This window comes from Euleptes europaea, chromosome 19, assembly GCF_029931775.1.
Source record: "Euleptes europaea isolate rEulEur1 chromosome 19, rEulEur1.hap1, whole genome shotgun sequence".
In the NCBI taxonomy this organism is placed as follows: Eukaryota; Metazoa; Chordata; class Lepidosauria; order Squamata; family Sphaerodactylidae; genus Euleptes; species Euleptes europaea.
In genome coordinates this window covers 422,930-441,274 of record NC_079330.1, presented here as the reverse complement: position 1 = coordinate 441,274, position 18,345 = coordinate 422,930, and the positions used below count along the sequence as shown (strand labels likewise).

The 18,345-nt window shown below is 53.1% G+C and overlaps 1 protein-coding gene across 1 annotated transcript in view; it reads left to right on the top strand.

The window, feature by feature from the left end:
* The first annotated feature begins 1,762 nt into the window (after window positions 1-1,762).
* Window positions 1,763-18,345, top strand: part of EIF4G3 (eukaryotic translation initiation factor 4 gamma 3) — a 51,269-nt gene continuing 34,686 nt past the window's right edge. The window contains exons 1-5 of the mRNA XM_056865160.1: window positions 1,763-1,865; window positions 5,027-5,155; window positions 7,559-7,663; window positions 12,312-12,407; window positions 15,823-15,855. Of these exons, the coding sequence (XP_056721138.1) occupies window positions 7,661-7,663; window positions 12,312-12,407; window positions 15,823-15,855 (132 nt within the window). The 5' untranslated portion in view covers window positions 1,763-1,865; window positions 5,027-5,155; window positions 7,559-7,660. The remainder of the gene's footprint in view (window positions 1,866-5,026; window positions 5,156-7,558; window positions 7,664-12,311; window positions 12,408-15,822; window positions 15,856-18,345) is intronic.

Genomic DNA, 18,345 nt, shown 5'->3' with positions numbered 1-18,345 from the left:
AGTTGTTTTGGCCTGTTAACCCCCCCCCCCTTTGCTCTCCCTCCTCTTGGTAGTTTGGCTTTTCAGCAGCGGCTCTTCCTCCCTGCCCTGAGTCTTTGGTGCTTGCCCTCTCTGGGTCCCAGCAGAATTTGGAGGAAGCTTCAAGGAGTGGCTGCTTCAGAGTAGCTCTGTGCTTTGGTTGTGCCATGTGGTGTGCCCTCACAATTGGAATGGGGGTATGCTCCATTAATCTGTGAAGATGCAGAGGTGCCGATGGGGATTCTGCAGTCCCCTGCCCGTGAAGGATGTTTTGTGAAGAAGCTGACGGAACCCCGCTGTAGTATGCCCTTTAGTGGGGGGTGGGAGGCTGCAGGGCTGGGGGATTCATTAGCCTGGTAGCCCAAGAAAGACCTCCAGTTGTTTGCTGTGATGTAGGTCCAACGGAGAATTGTTTCCGTTTTTGTGCTTTGATCCGTAATGGTTTGTGCTTTCAGTTTGCCGTATCTGGACCTTTTTTCTTTCAGCCTCTGCTCCAAGAGCTGCTGGGGGCTTGCGGGGCGGGCCCGTACTTCGATTTGTGAGACACCTTCAGGCACCCGCTGAGCCAGGCGCTGCGCCACAGACGGCCGGCTCCTCCTCTTGCTTGTGCAGGTTGCCTTGCCTAGTGGTGATGCTCAGAGGGAGCTGCTTTGCCTGGTGATTTCCTTTCCCAGCTGTTTGAGCGTGAAAGAGGTCCACTTGAGTACTACGAGGTCATCCACCTTGGGCGTTTCTGAAAGTGTCCGTGGTGTTTTGTGTTGGTAGATTGGATTTGGGGGCTGCGCCTCTGGAAAGGGAACTTGGGGGGGGGGAAGCTCTTGGAATTGTGCACTTTCTCCTAGCATTGTGAAGGAATGGAATTCTTCCTGCTCTGCTGGGGTTTCTTGTTCCTGAAGACGTGAATCAAGCAGTGTGATCTAGTGGTGTTTTCTGGCCGAAATGTGGGGGCAGGGCCGACAGGAGCCCACCTTTGAGCTGGCCAGCAACTCCTGTCCTGCTTTCTGGGGGTGGGGGAGAGGGAGAGGGAGGGAAGTCATTCTGTAAGAAGAAGAGGCACGATGATGGGGATTTTTTATTTCCCTGGTTTGTTTGTTTTTGTTTGAGAAAACACCTTGAGGTACCTCTTTTGCTGCTGGCATATGTTCTGGCCAGTCCTTTGGGCCTTGCTTTTGGGGGGAGGATTTAAAGGGCATCTATTCTGGGCCATTCCTGTGCTTTCTTCCAGAGGTCACTGTGGGTCAGTCAGGCGTTGCTGTCCTTTCAAGCAACATCGCCCTCATCCTGTTGCGAAATGACTTCCAGTTAAGCAACTGCTTAGCGTGGGAATGGGAGAAGGCCTGTTTTCAGTTTCTGCCGTGTTGGGTCGTGCCGGCTACACATCAGCCACGGAAGGATTGAACTGGTGCTGATGGTGTGCTTTTCCTGGGCGGTTGCAAATGGGTGGGCATTTCATATTGAAAGTGAAGCGCTGTCTTATTTCTGCTAGTTGCAGTTCTCAGCAGGGATTTCTCATTTACGGTAGCAAAGTTCACTGACTTTCCCCCTCCTGCATCTGACCACTGGTACCTCGCCAGGAGAACCATTTCTGGCAGGCTGCGCTTCTCATTGGCAGTGGGAATTGTTGTAGAGGTGCTGCCTGCTGCTGCTACCTGTGAGCATCGCTGGGTGGCCCCGCAGCGAGGCAGCAGTCTTCCAGGAGAGGTTTCCCCGGGGTTGTGCCGAGCGCATCTGCCCTCAGCCTCTTGTTTGTCCTTAACTTGCTGCTTTGTAGAATCCCCCGAGGACCCGTGCAGCAGCCCCTGGAGGACCGGCTCTTCGCCCCAACAGTCTCAGCCGTATACAGCACTGTAAGTATGGCTTCTGTGAAGTGGCACGTTTCCCCTCGTGCAGCGGTTAAGCAGGTTAATTCCGTGTGAACGCCACAAGCCTTGTGTGTGGACAGGCTGCAGTGCTGAAGCCCCCCCAGCCCTCAGACGGGTTCATGTTTAGAGGCCCTGCTCCGTGCCAGGATTCTCAGATTGGCGGGCATTTTTTAAAGAAAATTAAAATGATCAGTGCTGGAGGGGAGGGGGCTCAGCTGCTGCTGTGCCCCCCAGGTGTGATGGAGGCCCACCTGCCACTGTGCCCTCTGCTGGTCAAGGGCAGCTAGAAGGAAGGGGCACTTAGCTGGTGCTGGGGTCTCTCTGCCTGATGGCCTCCCTCTGGCCTCTATAACGCCAGGGGGGAGCTTAATAAAACTCGTGAGCTTAAGGGATAACTAGTGAGTGTATAAGCAGGGAGATTATACAATAGCTATCTCTCTGTATATGTACACACACAATATATATAGAAAGGAAGTGATTTGGTGCAAATCAAACCTTTTAATTAAAAAACATTGAAGTAGAATTTAGACTTGAACTTTCTCAACTGGTAACGCGTGTTTAAAATGGTGCCTTTGGAGAGTAAGGCCAGGTGAGCTTGTCCTGTTCTCAGCGCGGCTGCATTAAAAACCCGGTTGTATCTGTTGAAGTGAACTGTGGAAAGATATCAGTGGTCTTCCCACATTGCCTGGAGGGCAGCCTCCCAAAGGCCTCCCTGCCCTCCTTGTGAGGGTGGTTACTTGCTGTGCTCTCCAGCAGACCACAGTGGGAAGGGGCTGTGACGGTTCTCAAGCACTATGGGCTGCCCTTTCTCTAGAAGTAGAGCGTCACCGAAGTTGGGATAAACCCTTCCTTCGTGGAAGCCCTGCTCCTGAAGGGGTTGCTCAGGTGTCACTCTGTTTCCGTGTGTTGGGGTGTGTGTGCCGCCTTTCTGCACCCATCGTGGGTCGCTCATGGATGCCTGGGAATTGGCTCCCCAGAGTGGTTCTGTGTGTCCCTGCTGAAGGGATGTTCCCACAGCAGAGGGAACCCTCCAGGAAAGGCTTGGCGAAGGGTCATCTGCGCCAGGCCCTTCCTGCATGCTCGAACGTGAGATCTGGGTCAGGAGGCCAGTCTCTTCTGCTGTGTGGCTGCTGCTTTAAGACCCAAGCAGCCAGCAGATCCCTTGCCTAGGAGCAGTTCAGACCATCTCCAACAAACGGTTTGTGTGTGTGTGTGTGTGTGATTTTTTTAGTGGCATCCATTGGTTTAAATCAATGCAGTTTAATCTACCAAGGAAAAGAGCTGATGTAAATCATTGATGTCACTTGATACCTTCCCTGGCCAAACGTGGGTCCTAGCTGGTTGCTGTAACAGTTTCAGAATATTGGTCCGCAGTTGAATTGGGGAGAATCCAAAACCCTTGGCCACGCCACAGCCCGCCGGCACTGCAGAGCTCAGTTTTGTTTGGTGCGCTTTGCTTGCTTGCTTGGTTTGAGTTATAATCCACACCCTCTCCTCAACGGTGGACTCAGGATGGTTCGCAGCACACAACATAGCATTAAAACTTAAAATAGATAATAAAACCTAGAAATACAAATAAATACAATAAAGCAGTTTCTAATTAAAATGCAGAACACTATATGTGGTCCTTGCTCCTGTGCAAGAAACAAAAGCTTTGTTGCAGAAACAAAAGCTTAAAGAAGACCAGGTGGCCCACTGCCTTAGGTATGGGGGCTGCCTGTCCGTCCGTTCCCCCATGCTTCTGGGTCCAGTGCTAAACACACAGACAATGTCTCTGGCCTTCTGCACCCCTTTGTGGAAGCCACAGACTATTTTATGCACTTTTTTGCCTTTATAACTTGCTGGCTTTGGGCTTGCCCTCCAAGATGGTCCAGAACTCAGCTGTTTAAGTGGAGCCGACTGCAGGGGGCAGGTTGTTTTTCCAGTCCCAGGTTAAGGTACTGGATTTACCTGTGGAGTATAAAAACGAATGATTAAAAAGGTTATATTTTAACATTTTAAAATGAAACCTGAAACGTGTTAAATTCTAAAACCATGCAATTATCAAAGCCTGCCGTACCCTGTAAAAGGAAGGGTCATATAAGAAAATATTCTATTTCTGTGGTTAAAAGTTGGATGAATGTGGAATAATAGCTGATGTATTTATTATTGTGGCAAATTACAAATGTTCATGACACTGGCAACCAGAAACGCAGAGCCTTACTTGCGTGTCACTCAGAAACACTGTAATTATTTGCCTTGCACCTGAAAAGCTTGGGCATTTAATTCTGTACTGGGTTGTGGTCTCTGACTTTGAGTCCCTGTGTATGTTCAGAGAACCAAACAAAAGTCTTGTTATTTTCCTCCCCATCCCGTCAGCAGATACAGTTGTGCACGGCCAGCGGTTCCCATTTGGATCCTGCACCTGGTTTTCTAAAGACTGCATTTAGTTATGTGTCCTTGTTTGGAAGATGCAAAGTTTCTAGAACAGGAGATATTATTTGACCTTTTTGCCTTGTGATTTAAATGGCCTTGATTTTAAACCAGCCCTTCTCATCTTGACCTGAATAGCCAGGATCCCCCGAGAAGCTCTTTGTTCCACCAGGCTGTCCCTTTCTAGCACGGAGAGCGTATGTCCCAAGTCCTGCCATTGTCAGCAGTGTGACTGTCCTCTTCATGGGTGGCACTGGCATTCAGGGACTTTGATCCTACCACCACCCTGCTCTGGGGGAGGGGGTTTCTTTGGGCAGCTGGTAAAAGAATTTGGTGACTTCTGCATCCTCGTCCCGTGCATAAGGTGGACTGAGAGAGTGGCCGGGCTCTAGGCTTTGTAGGTTAACAAGCAGGCATGGCACTCAGGATCTCTGGAGGCAAAGCCCCCTGGGTTGCCCTTACTAAGAGGAGGACCGTCCCTCGTCCTGTCGAGCTGGTGTGATGTGAAATCACCTGTGTGAATGCATGCTGGGTCTGCATGGTAAGGGTCCGGCGATTGTGGCCTTTCCCCCTCCTGAGGGGGGTGGCAAGCAGATCTCAGGCCTCCTTCAGACCTGGGCAGAAGAGCAGAGTTGTCCTTGCTCCCTGAGTGTGTGGCCAAAGCATGTAAGTGTCCTTCCTTAAAGGCAGGAACAGTAATCTTTGGTTTTGACTGACAGTTTATCTCCTCGCAGGTTACACAGGTTGCAAGACAGCCAGGGGGCCCTGCCCCCTCCCCTTACTCTGCGCATGAAATAAGCAAGGGGCACCCAGCCCTTGCCGCAACACCACCTGGACATGCATCCTCCCCCGGGCTCACCCAGGTAAGAGTGGTGCGGGCTGCCTCTTCCTCAGACCCTGCTTTCCCTGCTGAGGGGAGGAAGTGGGGCTGGTTTGGTGCAGTGCAAACTCTGGCTGTGTGCTGCTCTCTTTCGTCCTGCTGCTGTCTCTCTTGGAGGGGGAAAGAAAGGGGGAAAGAAGTGACTGAGGGGGGCGGGGTCCCCTAGACTGGACTGTGCAGGGGTGCCTTGAGTGTCCACTGGAAAAACTTTCCGGCTGGTTCCGATACCCTGCCTGTAGGCAAACCACTTGTCCTCCAGTTGCAACATGTTAAGGGCCTGTTAAGTGCCAAGAGGCGATAGAGATAGCAATATAAATGGGTAAGAAAGTGTATGTTGTTGAGAGCTGTGTCGTGTTCTTAATAGCTTGTGACTTACAGTTACTCCACACAGTATTTCCAAGAGGAAAAGCTGTGGGCCTTGAAGGTGTCAGGGTGAAGAGGGTTAGGATTTTGGAAAAGGAGAGGAGACTCACCGGCCAGGGGCACACTGCTGAAGTCTTGGGGACAGGAAGCTTCCTCAGCACCGAGCCCTTTCTTTAGAAATGGAGCAGTGGGGCTCTGGGCCACCCCGCACGCTGTCTGGGCAAGTTTTCGTAAGGCAGGTGGAGAGGCGCAATTTCTGTAGTTTCTTGCTTGAGCTTTGAAGGAGCCGTCCTGGGGTGGATGGTCAGGGAACTGGACATCACAGCGGAACATATTTGGACCGCTTAGATTTCCAAGGGAGCTTGTAGGCTACTGAGTGTGCTGACAAACCCAGAAGGCGCAGGGGCGTAGAAAGGTTGGGCGCTGTTCTGTGCAGGCCAGAGAGAGCTCTGCCCGTGCTGCCTCTGGCCCGCTTGGGGCATGAGTCACTGAAAGGGGTTTCATTGCCCTTTTTTGATGAGCGTGGCTTGGGCCGAACGTTCCCCTAGTCCAGCTGAGATGTTGCTGCCAGATGTGTTGACAAACAAGGACTGTGTGTGTTGCTTTGTGCGACAGAAGGCACTTGCCCAGAAACGCAGGCGTCTGCGGTGGGTTGACTCTGGCATTCTCTGCAGAGGAACCAAAACCGTTGCCACACTAGCTCCTCATTGCCCGGCTCCTGTGGCCATCCACCAGAGAGGGAGAAACCCACCATCACAGGCAGAGGAACAGCCCCCTCCCCTTCTTCAGGGGCCCGGAACAAAGGCATCCAAGCAGAGAGGCGCAGCATTCCTTGTGAACGAGTCCTGCTTTCTCTTGAGCACCGAGAGGGGCGCTCAGGGAGGCCAGTTCTAGGCTCTGGCGCCTCATTCAGAGCCTTTTTCCAAGGCAGTCTAGCCGGAGCCTGTTCCCATGAGCCTGATGCCACTCTTTGGGTTTCCCGAGAAGGCACATTGCTGTTCCTGGTAGATCCTGGCAATTTTGAAACTTCCCTGCAATAAAATGAGAGGGACGGCTGCTCACAGCTTGTGTTCTTTGCTCAGCAGTCGTGGGGGAGATTGCACCTTTGCCCAGTTGGGTTTTTCCAGGTAAAGCGACACTTTGTTAGGGTTCTCAGTTACAGCATGGTTGGTATTTTTTTTCTTCCAGAAGGAAGGGCACCATGCTAACCTTCCTGTACTGCAATCCGTGTTTGACAGAGGGCAGCGGAATCTATAAAGTGATCAAGTTGTGCCTGATCAGTTTGGGGATGTTGTCCTGAGTGGAGGGTGTTTCTCAGAGGGAAGTTCCTTGGCTTCCTGTCTCTTAACAGGGTTCTCCCCGCCATCCTTTCCCCTAGAGTAGTGGGCTGTATTAAATGTTCCATTAAAAGAGTTGCCCTGCACATATCCATTCAGTTGCCCCACCCGTTCCCAGTGGCACCTCAGAGCTGGAATATCTGGGTGGGGAGAAGAGGAGGATGATCCACGGACTGAGCCTTTTGACTTGCTCAGGTGGGTGCTGAGAAGCAAATGGCCGCGGGGGTTCAAGGATGCAGATTTTTCCCAATGCAGGTGTGAGAGGAACCGAGTGCTGCAGTCCTTTCCCTCAGCACTAGAGGGTTTCCAGGTGCCACTTTCAGAGCCACGGAGTGTAATGGTAGGAGAAAGCCCATCTGGTCATCGGTGTGTGGGAAGGGGCTTTCCCTTTCCTTTAGAGCTCTTCACTGGGCCTGGCCCTAATGGAAAGGGAACGGTGGCATGTTGGTTCTGTGTCCCATGAGCAGTCTTGGTAGATGGAAAGGGAGCAAAGGGGCCTAAGGAACTGTCAGCCTTGGGAGGGCCAAAGGGAATGCCGCGGCCCCTCTCTCTCCCTCCCACTAGCCTGGAGAGAGTGCAGTTTTGGCCCAGACACATGCCAGCACCTGTCCCCCCCTTCCTTCTCCCCTCTCTGTCGCTCTTTCTTTTCTCTCTTACTCTGTCGCTCTCTTTCACTCTCGCTCCAGCAGCCAGGAGGGAGGAGGGACAGAAGCTTTCCACCCCACCCAAGAGCCAGCAGTCTTTTTGAAGATCCAAGGGAACTGGTGCAAAGGATTCTGGGATGTGGGATGGTGAGTCACAAGAGGAAAAAGGTTAAGTGATGCCCTGCCGGAAAGCCCTGGCTCTGTTTTCGGAAGGGTGGAGATCATGTATAGGGTGGGGTCATGACTTGGGGGGGGCCCTACCCACTGCAGAAGATTCCGCCCACTCTCGCTTGTGCCTGTAGAGCTTAAAACTGAATGCATCGGAAGCCTGTGATGTGTGAAGGGCAGGTGGGGGCACTTGGGCCTTGTGGTGGGAGGGAGTCCTGCGCTGCCACTTGGAGGCTCTTGCTCCGCCTGGGAACAGCCTTCAGAGCAAGTGTAGCAGCGGTGTGGCGCCTGTCGAATGGTGGCTGCTCGGGATTTGAGGCCTGGCCTGCCTGTCCTCTCCAAACCTCTCTGAACAAGGGGCATCCCATCTCCACCCCCCGCCCAGGCTAACATAAGGGGATTTGTGCATTAAGGAAGTAAAACCTTCTAAGCTGCTGGCTGGGGTGCGAGCAGGGATTGGGACTCTGGGTGCCGGAAGCTGTCTTGGTCCCAGGTTGCAGCTCACTGCGCCCCGGGCTGGATTTCTCCCCCATGAAGAGCTCCGTCCTGGGAGCAGGCCTTGGGGGGGCATTCCCAGCGCTTGCTGCTTGAGGACAGCCGGAGGCAGCAGAGGTGAGCACACGCCGGCCATGCCACACCTGCAGCGCTCTGAATTCAGAGGCAGCGGATGGCACGCGCACCGGCTTCCCCCCTTTTGCAGTCACACTTCCTGGCCAGCCCATGGGGGAGTGGAGAGCTGGTTGTGCTCTTGCCTCCCATGTGTGTGAGGAGAAGCAGAGATGGGGAGACAGGAGGGGGGAGAAGAGGGCAGGAAGGGAGGGAGTGGCAGTCTGAGGGGGAGAGAAGAGGCAAAGAGCAGGAGAGGAAACTGGTCTCCGAAGAGACGCAGCAGGGGGTGGTGAAACCAAAGAGAAGTGGATTCTCTTGGCCTGTGGGATGGAGAGTCGTGTGGGGTGTCTGTGGGATCCAGAGAGGCCTCTGGGTAAGGAAACAGAAGGGGATGCCAAGAGAGAGAGAGACCTGATTACCACACACCCTGCTGTGTAGAGAGGATTGGGAGGGATGCCTGCTGTAGGGTGCAGAGCAGGCCAGTGGGTCCAATGGCATCCGAGGGTCTTTCCCACTATGGGGTGGCCCCACTGAGTGAGCTGGAGAATAGAGTGTTCCCCAAATGGTCCCCAAGAGCAGGTCCTCAGAAGAGCCCCGTTTTTGATCTCCAGGGAATGTAACTGAAAATGTGACTCCTGTGTGATTGTTCCATCAGCCACCTGTGCAGCCCCAGAGTTTCAGGACAGCCGTGATCTCCGGAGGGTGGCGCTCAAGTTGAGGAGTTCAGCCTGCCTTTCCCCAGCCATTCCCTGGGGGCGGGGAGTCCCCTTCCAATCCCTCGGGCTCTGGAGAAAATCTCCAGTGTGGGTTTTCCAGCTGGTGACAGTAGCAACCAGGATGTTGCAGAGTTGCCCTGGCTGCACGTTCAGAGTTCAGTGTTTTCCCTTTTATGGTGAAGAGTTTGATTGACTTCATTTGGACCACAGTTTTCTCTAATGGGGACCCAAAACAGGTTATGTCATTTTCGACTCATCCATTTTATCTTTACAACAACCAGCAAGCTTCCTTGGCAGAATGGGGATTGGAACCTAGTTGGACCCTCCAACACTCCCCCCCTCCAAGCCAGGCTGGCTGGCTGGCTCTTCAGGAGGAGTTGCCTTCCGCAGCAGTCCCTCCTGACAAGGCTTGTGTCTCTGGAGCTCCATGCTTTGCATCTTCCTCTTGGATTAACGTTGTGCTGGGTAGTCTGCTTGTTTGCAAGATTGATCTTGGCTTGAAGGTAGGCTTTGAGGAATCAGGCTGGCTGGTGTCCCTTTGTCCCCAGTGCACAAAGTCATTTATTTTTCAGCGTAGGGCAGCAGCTCAGCATCCAGATGACTGTGGAGGAGGAAGCTGTTCTCTTGAATTTGTGACGTGGCTCTCGAGAACATTGTGCCTGCATTCCCAGTCAGCTCCAAAGAGGAGGAACCGTGTGAATTTTTCGGGCAGTGGGGCTGCTTTTGTTGGGCGCTGGATCTGGCTTCTCATTCTGTGGGAGGCTATGGGAACAGATCCCAGGCCGCAGGCCTGAGATTGCTTCCTCCTCCTCTGATTTCCTTTAGAGAAGAAAACTTGTGTGTGTGAAGTGCCGTCAAGTTGCAGCCGACTTATGGCAACCCAGTAGGGTATTCAAGGCAAGAGATGGTCGGGGGTGGTTTGCCATTGCCTTCATCTGCATCATGACCCTGTTATTCCTTGGTGGTCTGCCATCCAAGTACTAGCCAGGGCCGGCCCTGCTTAGCTTTCCCTTTGGCAAAGTTCTGTATGCCAGACACCGTAAAACTCACCATTTGGTGATGCTAGGTTGAATTCGGCTTTGAGGATTGAAGGTTAGGTTTTTCAAGGTGTAAAGGAGGGATTTTCATAAGGAGCCACTTGGTCTGTTCGGCATGGGAGAATTTGACATTGGTGGTGGAGCTGCAAGGCCATTGAAGGGTCTTGTGTGTTGTGGATGTTCTTTGAGGGAGCTATTTGGGTAGCAGGTTTTCCCAAGCAGGACCAAGGCTTTCTGGAATGGGTGCAGTGATAGCAGTGGCGGACTTCCTAGGGCAGATGTGAAATATCCCCAGCTTGCTTACCGTGCCATTGGAGCATGAGTGAATCATGGATATAGCGTGGTCTGTGCTGCTGTCTTGAGAAGAAGGCCTGGCTTGGCTGAGCCTGCCCTGAGCTGGGGTGTCCTGCATGGCCACGTCACCAAGGCCGAGACATCTTTAGAAAGGGTTCCTGTTTGCTGGGTCTGTTCGATGAGGATTGCATAGCCTCCCCAGTCTTGATTGCAAGGTGAACCATCTGAGGGCCTGCAGGGTGTCTGTAGGAAGCCCAGAAGAGCCTTGGGCTGTACTGGTGTAGCAGCACCCCCAGTAGCAAGGGTGGTGGTGTCCTGGCGAATTCCCACAGCCCTGGCGGAGGCTTCCACTGTGCTGTTCAGAGTGGGAAGGGAAGGCAGAGTGCTGAGCGTGACTCAGCATTTTCAGTCCCCATGTGACCTGGCAGAGTAGGGTCCTTTGCCTGTTGCTTCCCAGCCTTGGATGGGGCGGGAGAGATTGTGTTGCGCAGCAGGCCTGGTTGGGTGCCAGTGGGTTTGGAAATGGAGCTAAAAATAATTCTTCCCTGGTTGCCGCTCTCAGTAGAGCCGGGGGGTACTTGGGGAGGGTGGGTGCAGAGGCTGTTTCTGGGCAGCTTGGCTTGCTTTTGTGCGCCTTCACCTCGAACGCAAGACACGCTGGGCATCCCCACTGGCCCCGTCTCCAGGGGAAAGGGTCTCTGTTAGCAACAGGGCCTGCTGCCCCCCCCCCCATGTGCCATGGCGCTCTTCTCTCCCGCTCTCTGGCGTGTCCTGTTTTGTCTCCAGTCAGCCCCTGAAATCGTGCTGCCCGTCATCGCAACTGCCTGAAACCTGAGGCCTGTAAATGGTCGGTGTGCTCCGCCTCCACCAAGCATGGTGCTTAGAGCATGGGACTAGCAAGTGCCACGGTGGGCTCAGTTGTGTGTCCCTCTGCCTGCTGGGGGCCGTGCAGAGTTCTGACTGCAGAAGAAGCCTCCTGTAGCCACTTGAACCCTTTTCAGAGATGGGTGGTGCTTTTCACGTGCCACTTACCGGCCAGTTGCTGCTTGGGCCTCTTTGCTGCGGGGACTGCCCCGTTTGCCTTGGTGCTAGAGGAATCCGGTCACACGGGCACATTCGTTGCTGGAAGCCTTCGTTGTCGACTGTGTGCACCGTCTCCTTTGCAGCGCAAGTGATAGATAGGTGGTGCTTTAGCCCTCGGTAATTGCAGGAGGCTTCCAAGAAGCTTTCTGTTTATCTGCCTTTGCAAGGATGGATCAGTTCCCAAAGGGCCCTGCCTGTGCTGACTCAGCAGGTCCCCGGTGTATCGAAAGGCCCCGGGAACAGGGCTGTTTGCTGTGATACGGCACACGAAGGAATTAATTAAAATCAATTAATTAAAAAGCAGCCTGGTTTTTTTTAAAGAAAGCATTTCAACATCGTGTCAGTTTTGCCAGCCAGGCAGTGATGGTCCTGTGCACGGAGAGGTGCCTGGGCCTCTGTTGCTGGGAGCTGCTGGGTTAGGGGGTCTGATAGTCCTTGTGAGGGGAGGAGGCTCCTGTGTCCAGCTTCCAGAGCAGGCTGGGGCTGGGGCCTGGCAAGCTGTCCCCTCCCCCTCTTTGGCCTGTCTTTGAGCCCCCAGGGGGTCTGCCTTAGGGGGGTCAGCCGGACCTTGAGTTGGCCCTGCCTGGCAAGAAATGAGGATTGAAGAGGGAGGTGTGAGAGTCACTTGCTCACTGCTGCTTCTCTCTCTTTCCTTGCTGTTGCTTGCAAGCCGATACCGTACACCTCCTCCGATCTAGGACTGTCCCTATTTCAAACAAATGTTTTTGAGATGTTTAGATTCAGTTTGGTTTTAAATTGGTTCTTGGGTCAATGAATCGGTACTGACCTAGGTGCGCGGAGGGCTCTGAGAGGCTGGCCAGAGGCCAAGTTCCGTGTCCTCCGCCGTTGCTTGATACCCATTCACCTTGTTTCTCTTTTCCATGACAGGCTCCTTACCCCTCTGGACAGAATCCGGCGCCGACCACACTGGTCTATCCGCAGGCCCCTCAGACGATGAGCACGCAGCCTCAGACACGCTCTCCGGTAAGGGAGCCCTTCTCTGCTCCTCTGAGCGGCTCAGTACTCCCCAACGCTTGGCAAGTTGGCTCACCTGGGAAGAAGGTGGCTGAAGGACTGCCTTGTACTTCCAGGGGACACCCTTGATGTAGTGGTTCTGCCATAGGGGCCCTCTACTCATCCCTGAAGCTTCCTCTTACAAAATCCCTTTTGGAGAAACGTTTGGTAAAGAGCGACACACAAACCTTTTCTAGCCGTGCTCCAGAAGCCCACCCCTCTCAGCCTGAGGACCTGCTCTCCCCACTCTTGATCATGCCGGGCAGGTGTCTCTCTTGGTGGCCAGGGCCGTGTCATCGCCTGGTGGACTCTCCTGGAGGAGCCTGCAAAATGGGCCCGCTCCGAGTGCCCTGTCTCCTCTAACGGTGCTGCAGGCCACACCTCGTCCTGCTTTCGCGAGCGGTGTGCCCTGCCTGCCCTTAGCTGTCCTGTTGTTCCTTTTCCCCCTTGAGGGATCAGTGTATCTGAGGAAATCTGGCTCTGAGGAGTGTGTTCTGTAGGCAGCCTTTGTGAGAGATGTGTGACGTGTGCACATTGTGGCTTGATTGTCTGGAGTTTCCTTCTTTGTGTGTGGTTTTTTTTTGCTGCAGCCCACCATCGTTGACTCTTTCTGGACCCCTCTGCATTGGAGCTGGGTTTAGAAGGTTCTCCCCCTCGACCAAGCCCTTTGAAAGGCTGTGAGTGGGTAGTGACCGAAGAAGCCCCCCTCGCCACCACCCGTCTGTGCTGCCTGGGTGTGTGTGTGGGGGGGGGCTACAGCAAGGGGAGCCCCGCCTCGAGCAGCCTCTCTAAACCGGTTTTCTTGACAGCCCGGCCATTGTCCAGACCCCTGGAAGCAGAGGAAGGTTTTGCAGCAGAGTCCGGTTTACAGGTCCTTGGCAGGAAGAGGCTGGATAAAATACTGCATTGTAAGCAATGTGACAAACTGTCCTCCTCCTTGCAGGCAGCCGTGCCCACGGCACCCCCCCCCTTCGGTTCTGTTCCCCTTTTGGTTTTTGGCTCCTACCTCATTGTTGACTGATCTACAGAAAAGCACTGAGCTCTGCTTTCTGCAAGGAAGCCAGCGCAGGTGTGAACTGGGCCCTGTAGGATAGAGGCGGGGCTGCCAGAATACATGAAAAATTGGAGGTGATTAGCACATTTCCCATCCTGGACTTGGGGCTCATGTTTAATTGGGAAAGAACAGAAGAGTCTCAAAATTGCAGGGATGTGCCCAGTGATTGGAGGAAATTCTCTCCTAGGTGCCAGCCATTTTTCTGTGGTCAGGAACAATTCTTTCTCAGATACCCTCCTGCGTGCAGCCTCTACCATCCATTGCGTTTCGTGACTTTGCCACCCCATAACTAAAGATTGCTCACATAACATTTCACTCACACACACACCCAGTCCAGAACAAGTGCAAATGTGGCCAGCCTGGAGCTGCTGCTGCATTTTGTTCTGGGTTTGAGTTTCTTCGTTTGGACTCCCCTCTGTGTGCTGAGGGGAGGCTTGGTGGGGGTGTGGAGGGGTGGAGGGACCTGAAGCCCCGCCTTCTTCCCAGGGGCCACCAGCCTTTCTCCCTCCCTTCTGTTTCTGCCATCGGGGGTCCCTGATAACTGCACAGCCCTGTCTTTCACTTCCAGGCACGGGAGGGCTTTGGGGTTTTGCTGCAAGGCAGGCCCTTCACATTTTGCCTGTTGATTCCTCCGTGCGGCCCCCCATTCGCCCTGTAGTTCTGAATCCTGGTTCTAAATCTGAAAGCAGCCTTGCCGGTGTAGCAGAACTGCCACATTGGGGAAAAGAAGAGTCAGTGGCTATTTTGAATCCTCACGGCTGGTGTGCCAGGATGCCAGCCTGCGCCAGTTATGTGTCGTAATGCTTGGGAGTAGGAAAAGTTGGGGGGTTGGGTTGGGGTCTCTGCATCTGAAAGGCAAAAGAAACCTGGTTTTGATTGGGGCCTGATGGGACTACAGTTTGTTCTGTTGCTTACAGTTCTCAATGGGGAGAGAAATGCTGTTGGTTTGAACGAGGCAACCAATAGCCAGTGGTGACAGGTGCTGACTATACTAGATACTTTCCGCTAATGCAACTTATTACACCCGATGCTTTCCCTTGATTTTACTGAGATGCACATGTCTGAGCTGCTGGGCGTGAGTCTTCCTGTGGCCTAGTGATGAAGAGGCTGGCCCTTTTGTGGTTGGGTGGGCAGGCACCATGTGTCCCATCATGTAGTTGGTCTCTGGCCTTCCAGTGGGCTTTTCCCAGGTTTCTTGGTGGGTCAGCTTAAGGCTTGGTCGCCCTGCAGGTGCGCTGCCCTTCGCAGGCCTGATGTTTGTGCCCTTTGCTCAGACACAAGAGGAGACGCCCCGTTCAGCCTGTGCCACTGTGGCCAGCGTTCCGCGGCAGCAAACGGACCACTAGAACAGCAGTTGGGGAAATAGGTCAGAAGCGTTTTGTTAGCTGTGCTTCAGGAAAAGTCATCTGGGATGCTTTGGTGGAAAAGAGCTCTTGGTGGGTGGAGCCGGGGCTGCCGCAGTTCTGCAGGTATCTCTCTGTTCACGAGAGGCTGCCTGTCCTGTCTCCTTCTGAATACTTGCCTTGGATGCAGGGGGCCTTTTGATGTTCGAGGAGGGTGGAAGGAGCCCCCTGCTCCTTTTCACTGCTGTGGGGGCTGGAGCAGATGCTTCCAGGAGAGGGTGGCCAGAGGTTGGACGGTGGCTCTGAGGCATGTGTGGTTCCTATATGCTCCTTCTTCAGTTGCCTCTTTGGTCCACGTTGCCTCTTTGGTCCTAGCAGTCTTTCAGCTAAGGCACAGGAAATGATGCCTGAGGGCTGACTGCGTGGTGGCGCTTTTCTTCCGCGTGGCGTAGTGAGGGTAGAGGAAGAGGTGGTCTGGCCCAGAGACCCCGGCCGGCCCACCCGCCTATCCCTGCAGCTGCTCTCCGTGTGACCCAGGAAGAGTTCTGTGGCTGAGGCCTGGCAGGCAGAGTGGGGCTGGCAGTGAAGCCGCGCCTGGGCCAGGGGGAGGGCAGCCTGCACGAGGCACCAGCCCAAGCAAGGGTGGCTGGCCGTGTGAGAGACGAGGGAGGGGGGGCAGGCGTGCCCCAGAGGGTTGGCCCAAGTCTTCAGGCTTCCTCCCCTGCCGAGCCCCTGCATATGCCTGGGGGGGAGGCAGGATGTCTTGTGGGTAGCTAGCCCCTGGGGCAGCTGCCTCCTCCCCCAGTGTTAACCTGCGGGATCTCAGTACCTGTCTGTCGCTGTGCTGCAGCAGAGCTTTGAATGTGTAGCTTTATTTTCTCCTTGTGGGTTTATTTTGCATACAGTGTAACATTTTTGCCTTTTGTTGTGGTGTTTCTGACTCTCTGTGCCTTTCCTCTTGTGTTTTGTTTCTCCCGCTTCTCCTCAGTTTGCAGCGGGGCCTCGACCTGCCCATCACCAGGTACAGTACCCTACTCACCTCTCCATTAACCCCCCCCCAATAGCTGCTAATTGTTTGGGGAAGATGGGAGGTGTCTGGCCCTCAACTAACTCCTAGGGACGCTCTTCTGCTTCATCCTCTCTGCACTGGTAGCATGCGCTGCCAACGGTGCCCTAACACTTCCACTGCAGGGAGGCTTCGTTCATCTTCTGACCTCTCTCCTAATGCTGTTGCGTTTATTAACCACCCCTTCCACTGGCCTCGTAGCAACGAGCTTACTGAGGGTTGGTGAGCTTGGCCCTTTGGGGGAGGGGTGGGGCACTCTCAGAGAAGTGAGCTCAGTTTGTACAGGCCACGGGGAAAGCCATCGGGGTCCTGCAAACTTTGCCTGCAGCCCTCTGTGCTCCAAGGACTTCAGTTTCTCCTATACATAGGCCTCAGTTGAAGGGACGCGTGTGATCTGTGGGATAGAACTGTAGGAATGGAGCAAGAGGAAAAATCTGGCTGGTGGCCTTGGGCCTTCTGATCTCTTGTAGCTGACCTCTGGGGCAGGGCCAAGAGGAGTTGGTCATTTTCAGGTTCTCCACACAGGCCACTCTCACCGTTTGGGCAAACGCTTGTATTTGCATTTCACATCGCTCATGGGTAGTTCCCAGTGCAACACCTGTCCCAGGGTAGTTGAGATTAAGCCATGGTGCGAAGGGGGGTGGCGTTCTTCTGCATCTGAACTCATCAAAGGGAATAAAGAATCCTCACGTCCCCTGTCTCTCTCCCCCCTCTACCATCCCATGTGTGTGTGTAAAGTGCTTTTAGATGGGAAGTTGGAGAATTAGGTTTCCCTTTACATGGGGACTTGCTACAGTTCCGGCTCAATAGGTGCCTTCTCAATACAAATCAATCCTATTATTTTAGAAACCCACCCTCCTGCCCGCCCTCTCTCCCCACTTTGGTTCTGTTTAGTTTTTTCTCCTCTTTTTCCCCTACCTTTTCCCGTCCTGTCATTCCTATCAAGAATGTCAGTTCCCTGCACTGAGGGCAGTCAGACTGAACTCTTGCGCCTGGCTCCAGAGAACCTGTCACCAGCTGGTTCTCCACCTGCACAAGGGGACTCTCAGAGCCTCAGACAATAAGTGTCCTTTCAGTGTCCTGGACCTGCCGTTCTACCTGAACTGCCAGCACAGCTCTGCCAGAACTGGGGTGCCGCATACCTTATAGTGTGCGCACACACGCGCACACACATAGATGTTGGGCATCAGTGTTGTGCCTTTCCTGTTCATTTTGGCCAAGAAGGAGACCACATTGGATGGACCGGAAGGCAGCTCAACAAGGTCACAATCCCCCATCTCTTTCTCAGCATCTGTCAGAGCCCTTGGTGAGTTTCTGTTCCAAAATCAGGCCAAAATCTAGACTGAAATGGGTCCACGAAAGCCTGAAGTGACCACCATCTGCCAGAAGGGGATATTTGCTACAGGATGCAGTATGTGTGTGTTAAGTGCTGTCAAGTCACTTCCGACTCATGGCGACCCTATGAATCAATGTCCTCCAAAATGTCCTATCTTTAACAGCCTTGCTCAGGCCTTGGGAATTGAGGACTGCGGCTTCCTTTATAGAGTCAATCCATCTCTTGTTGGGTCTTCCTCTTTTCCTTCTGCCTTCAACTTTTCCTAGCATGATTGTCTTTTCCAGTGACTCTTGTCTTCTCATAATGTGACCAAAGTCTCAGTTTAGCCATTTTAGCCTCTAGGGTCAGTTCAGGCTTAATTTGATTAACCCACTGATTTTTTTTTTTTGGCAGTCCACAGTATCCATAACACTCTCCTCCAACACCACATTTCAAAGGACTCTACTTTCTTCCTATCAGCCTTTTTCATTGTCCAACTTTCACTCCCATACATAGTAATAGGGAGTACAATGGCATGAATTAACTTGATCTTGGTTGGCAGCGACACATCCTTACACTTGAGAATATTTTCTAGCTCTTTCATGGCTGCCTTTCCCAGTCTCAACCTCCTTCTGATTTCTTGGCTGCAGTCTCCCTTTTGGTTGATGATGAAGCCAAGGAATAGAAAGTCTTGAACAATTTCAATGTCCTCATTGTCAACCTTAAAGTTGAGTAATTCTGTAGTCATTACTTTTGTCTTCTTGATGTTCAGCTGTTGTCCTGCTTTGGCACTTTCTTTTTTAACTTTCAGCAGTAGTCGTTTCAAGTCTTCGCTATTTTCTGCCAGTATTTTCTGCTACAGGATGCTAGTAGCACCATATTCTGTTCTTGGGAATGCTTCTTCAAAGATACTTAGGGATGGCTCCTTTATGCTCAAAAGAGAAGAGAGATTGACTGTTACCTAGGAAGAAAACTGGATGACAAGATCACAGCTGGGCCTGGGTCAGCAAAGGGCCTTCAGAAAATCCTAGACAAAGAGTGTCAATCAACGTTCATTCTAAAAAGTATGGATTTAATTCCTCAAAAGGAAGCCATATCTTATGTGAGGGGGGGAAAGCGGGAGTGTCTGC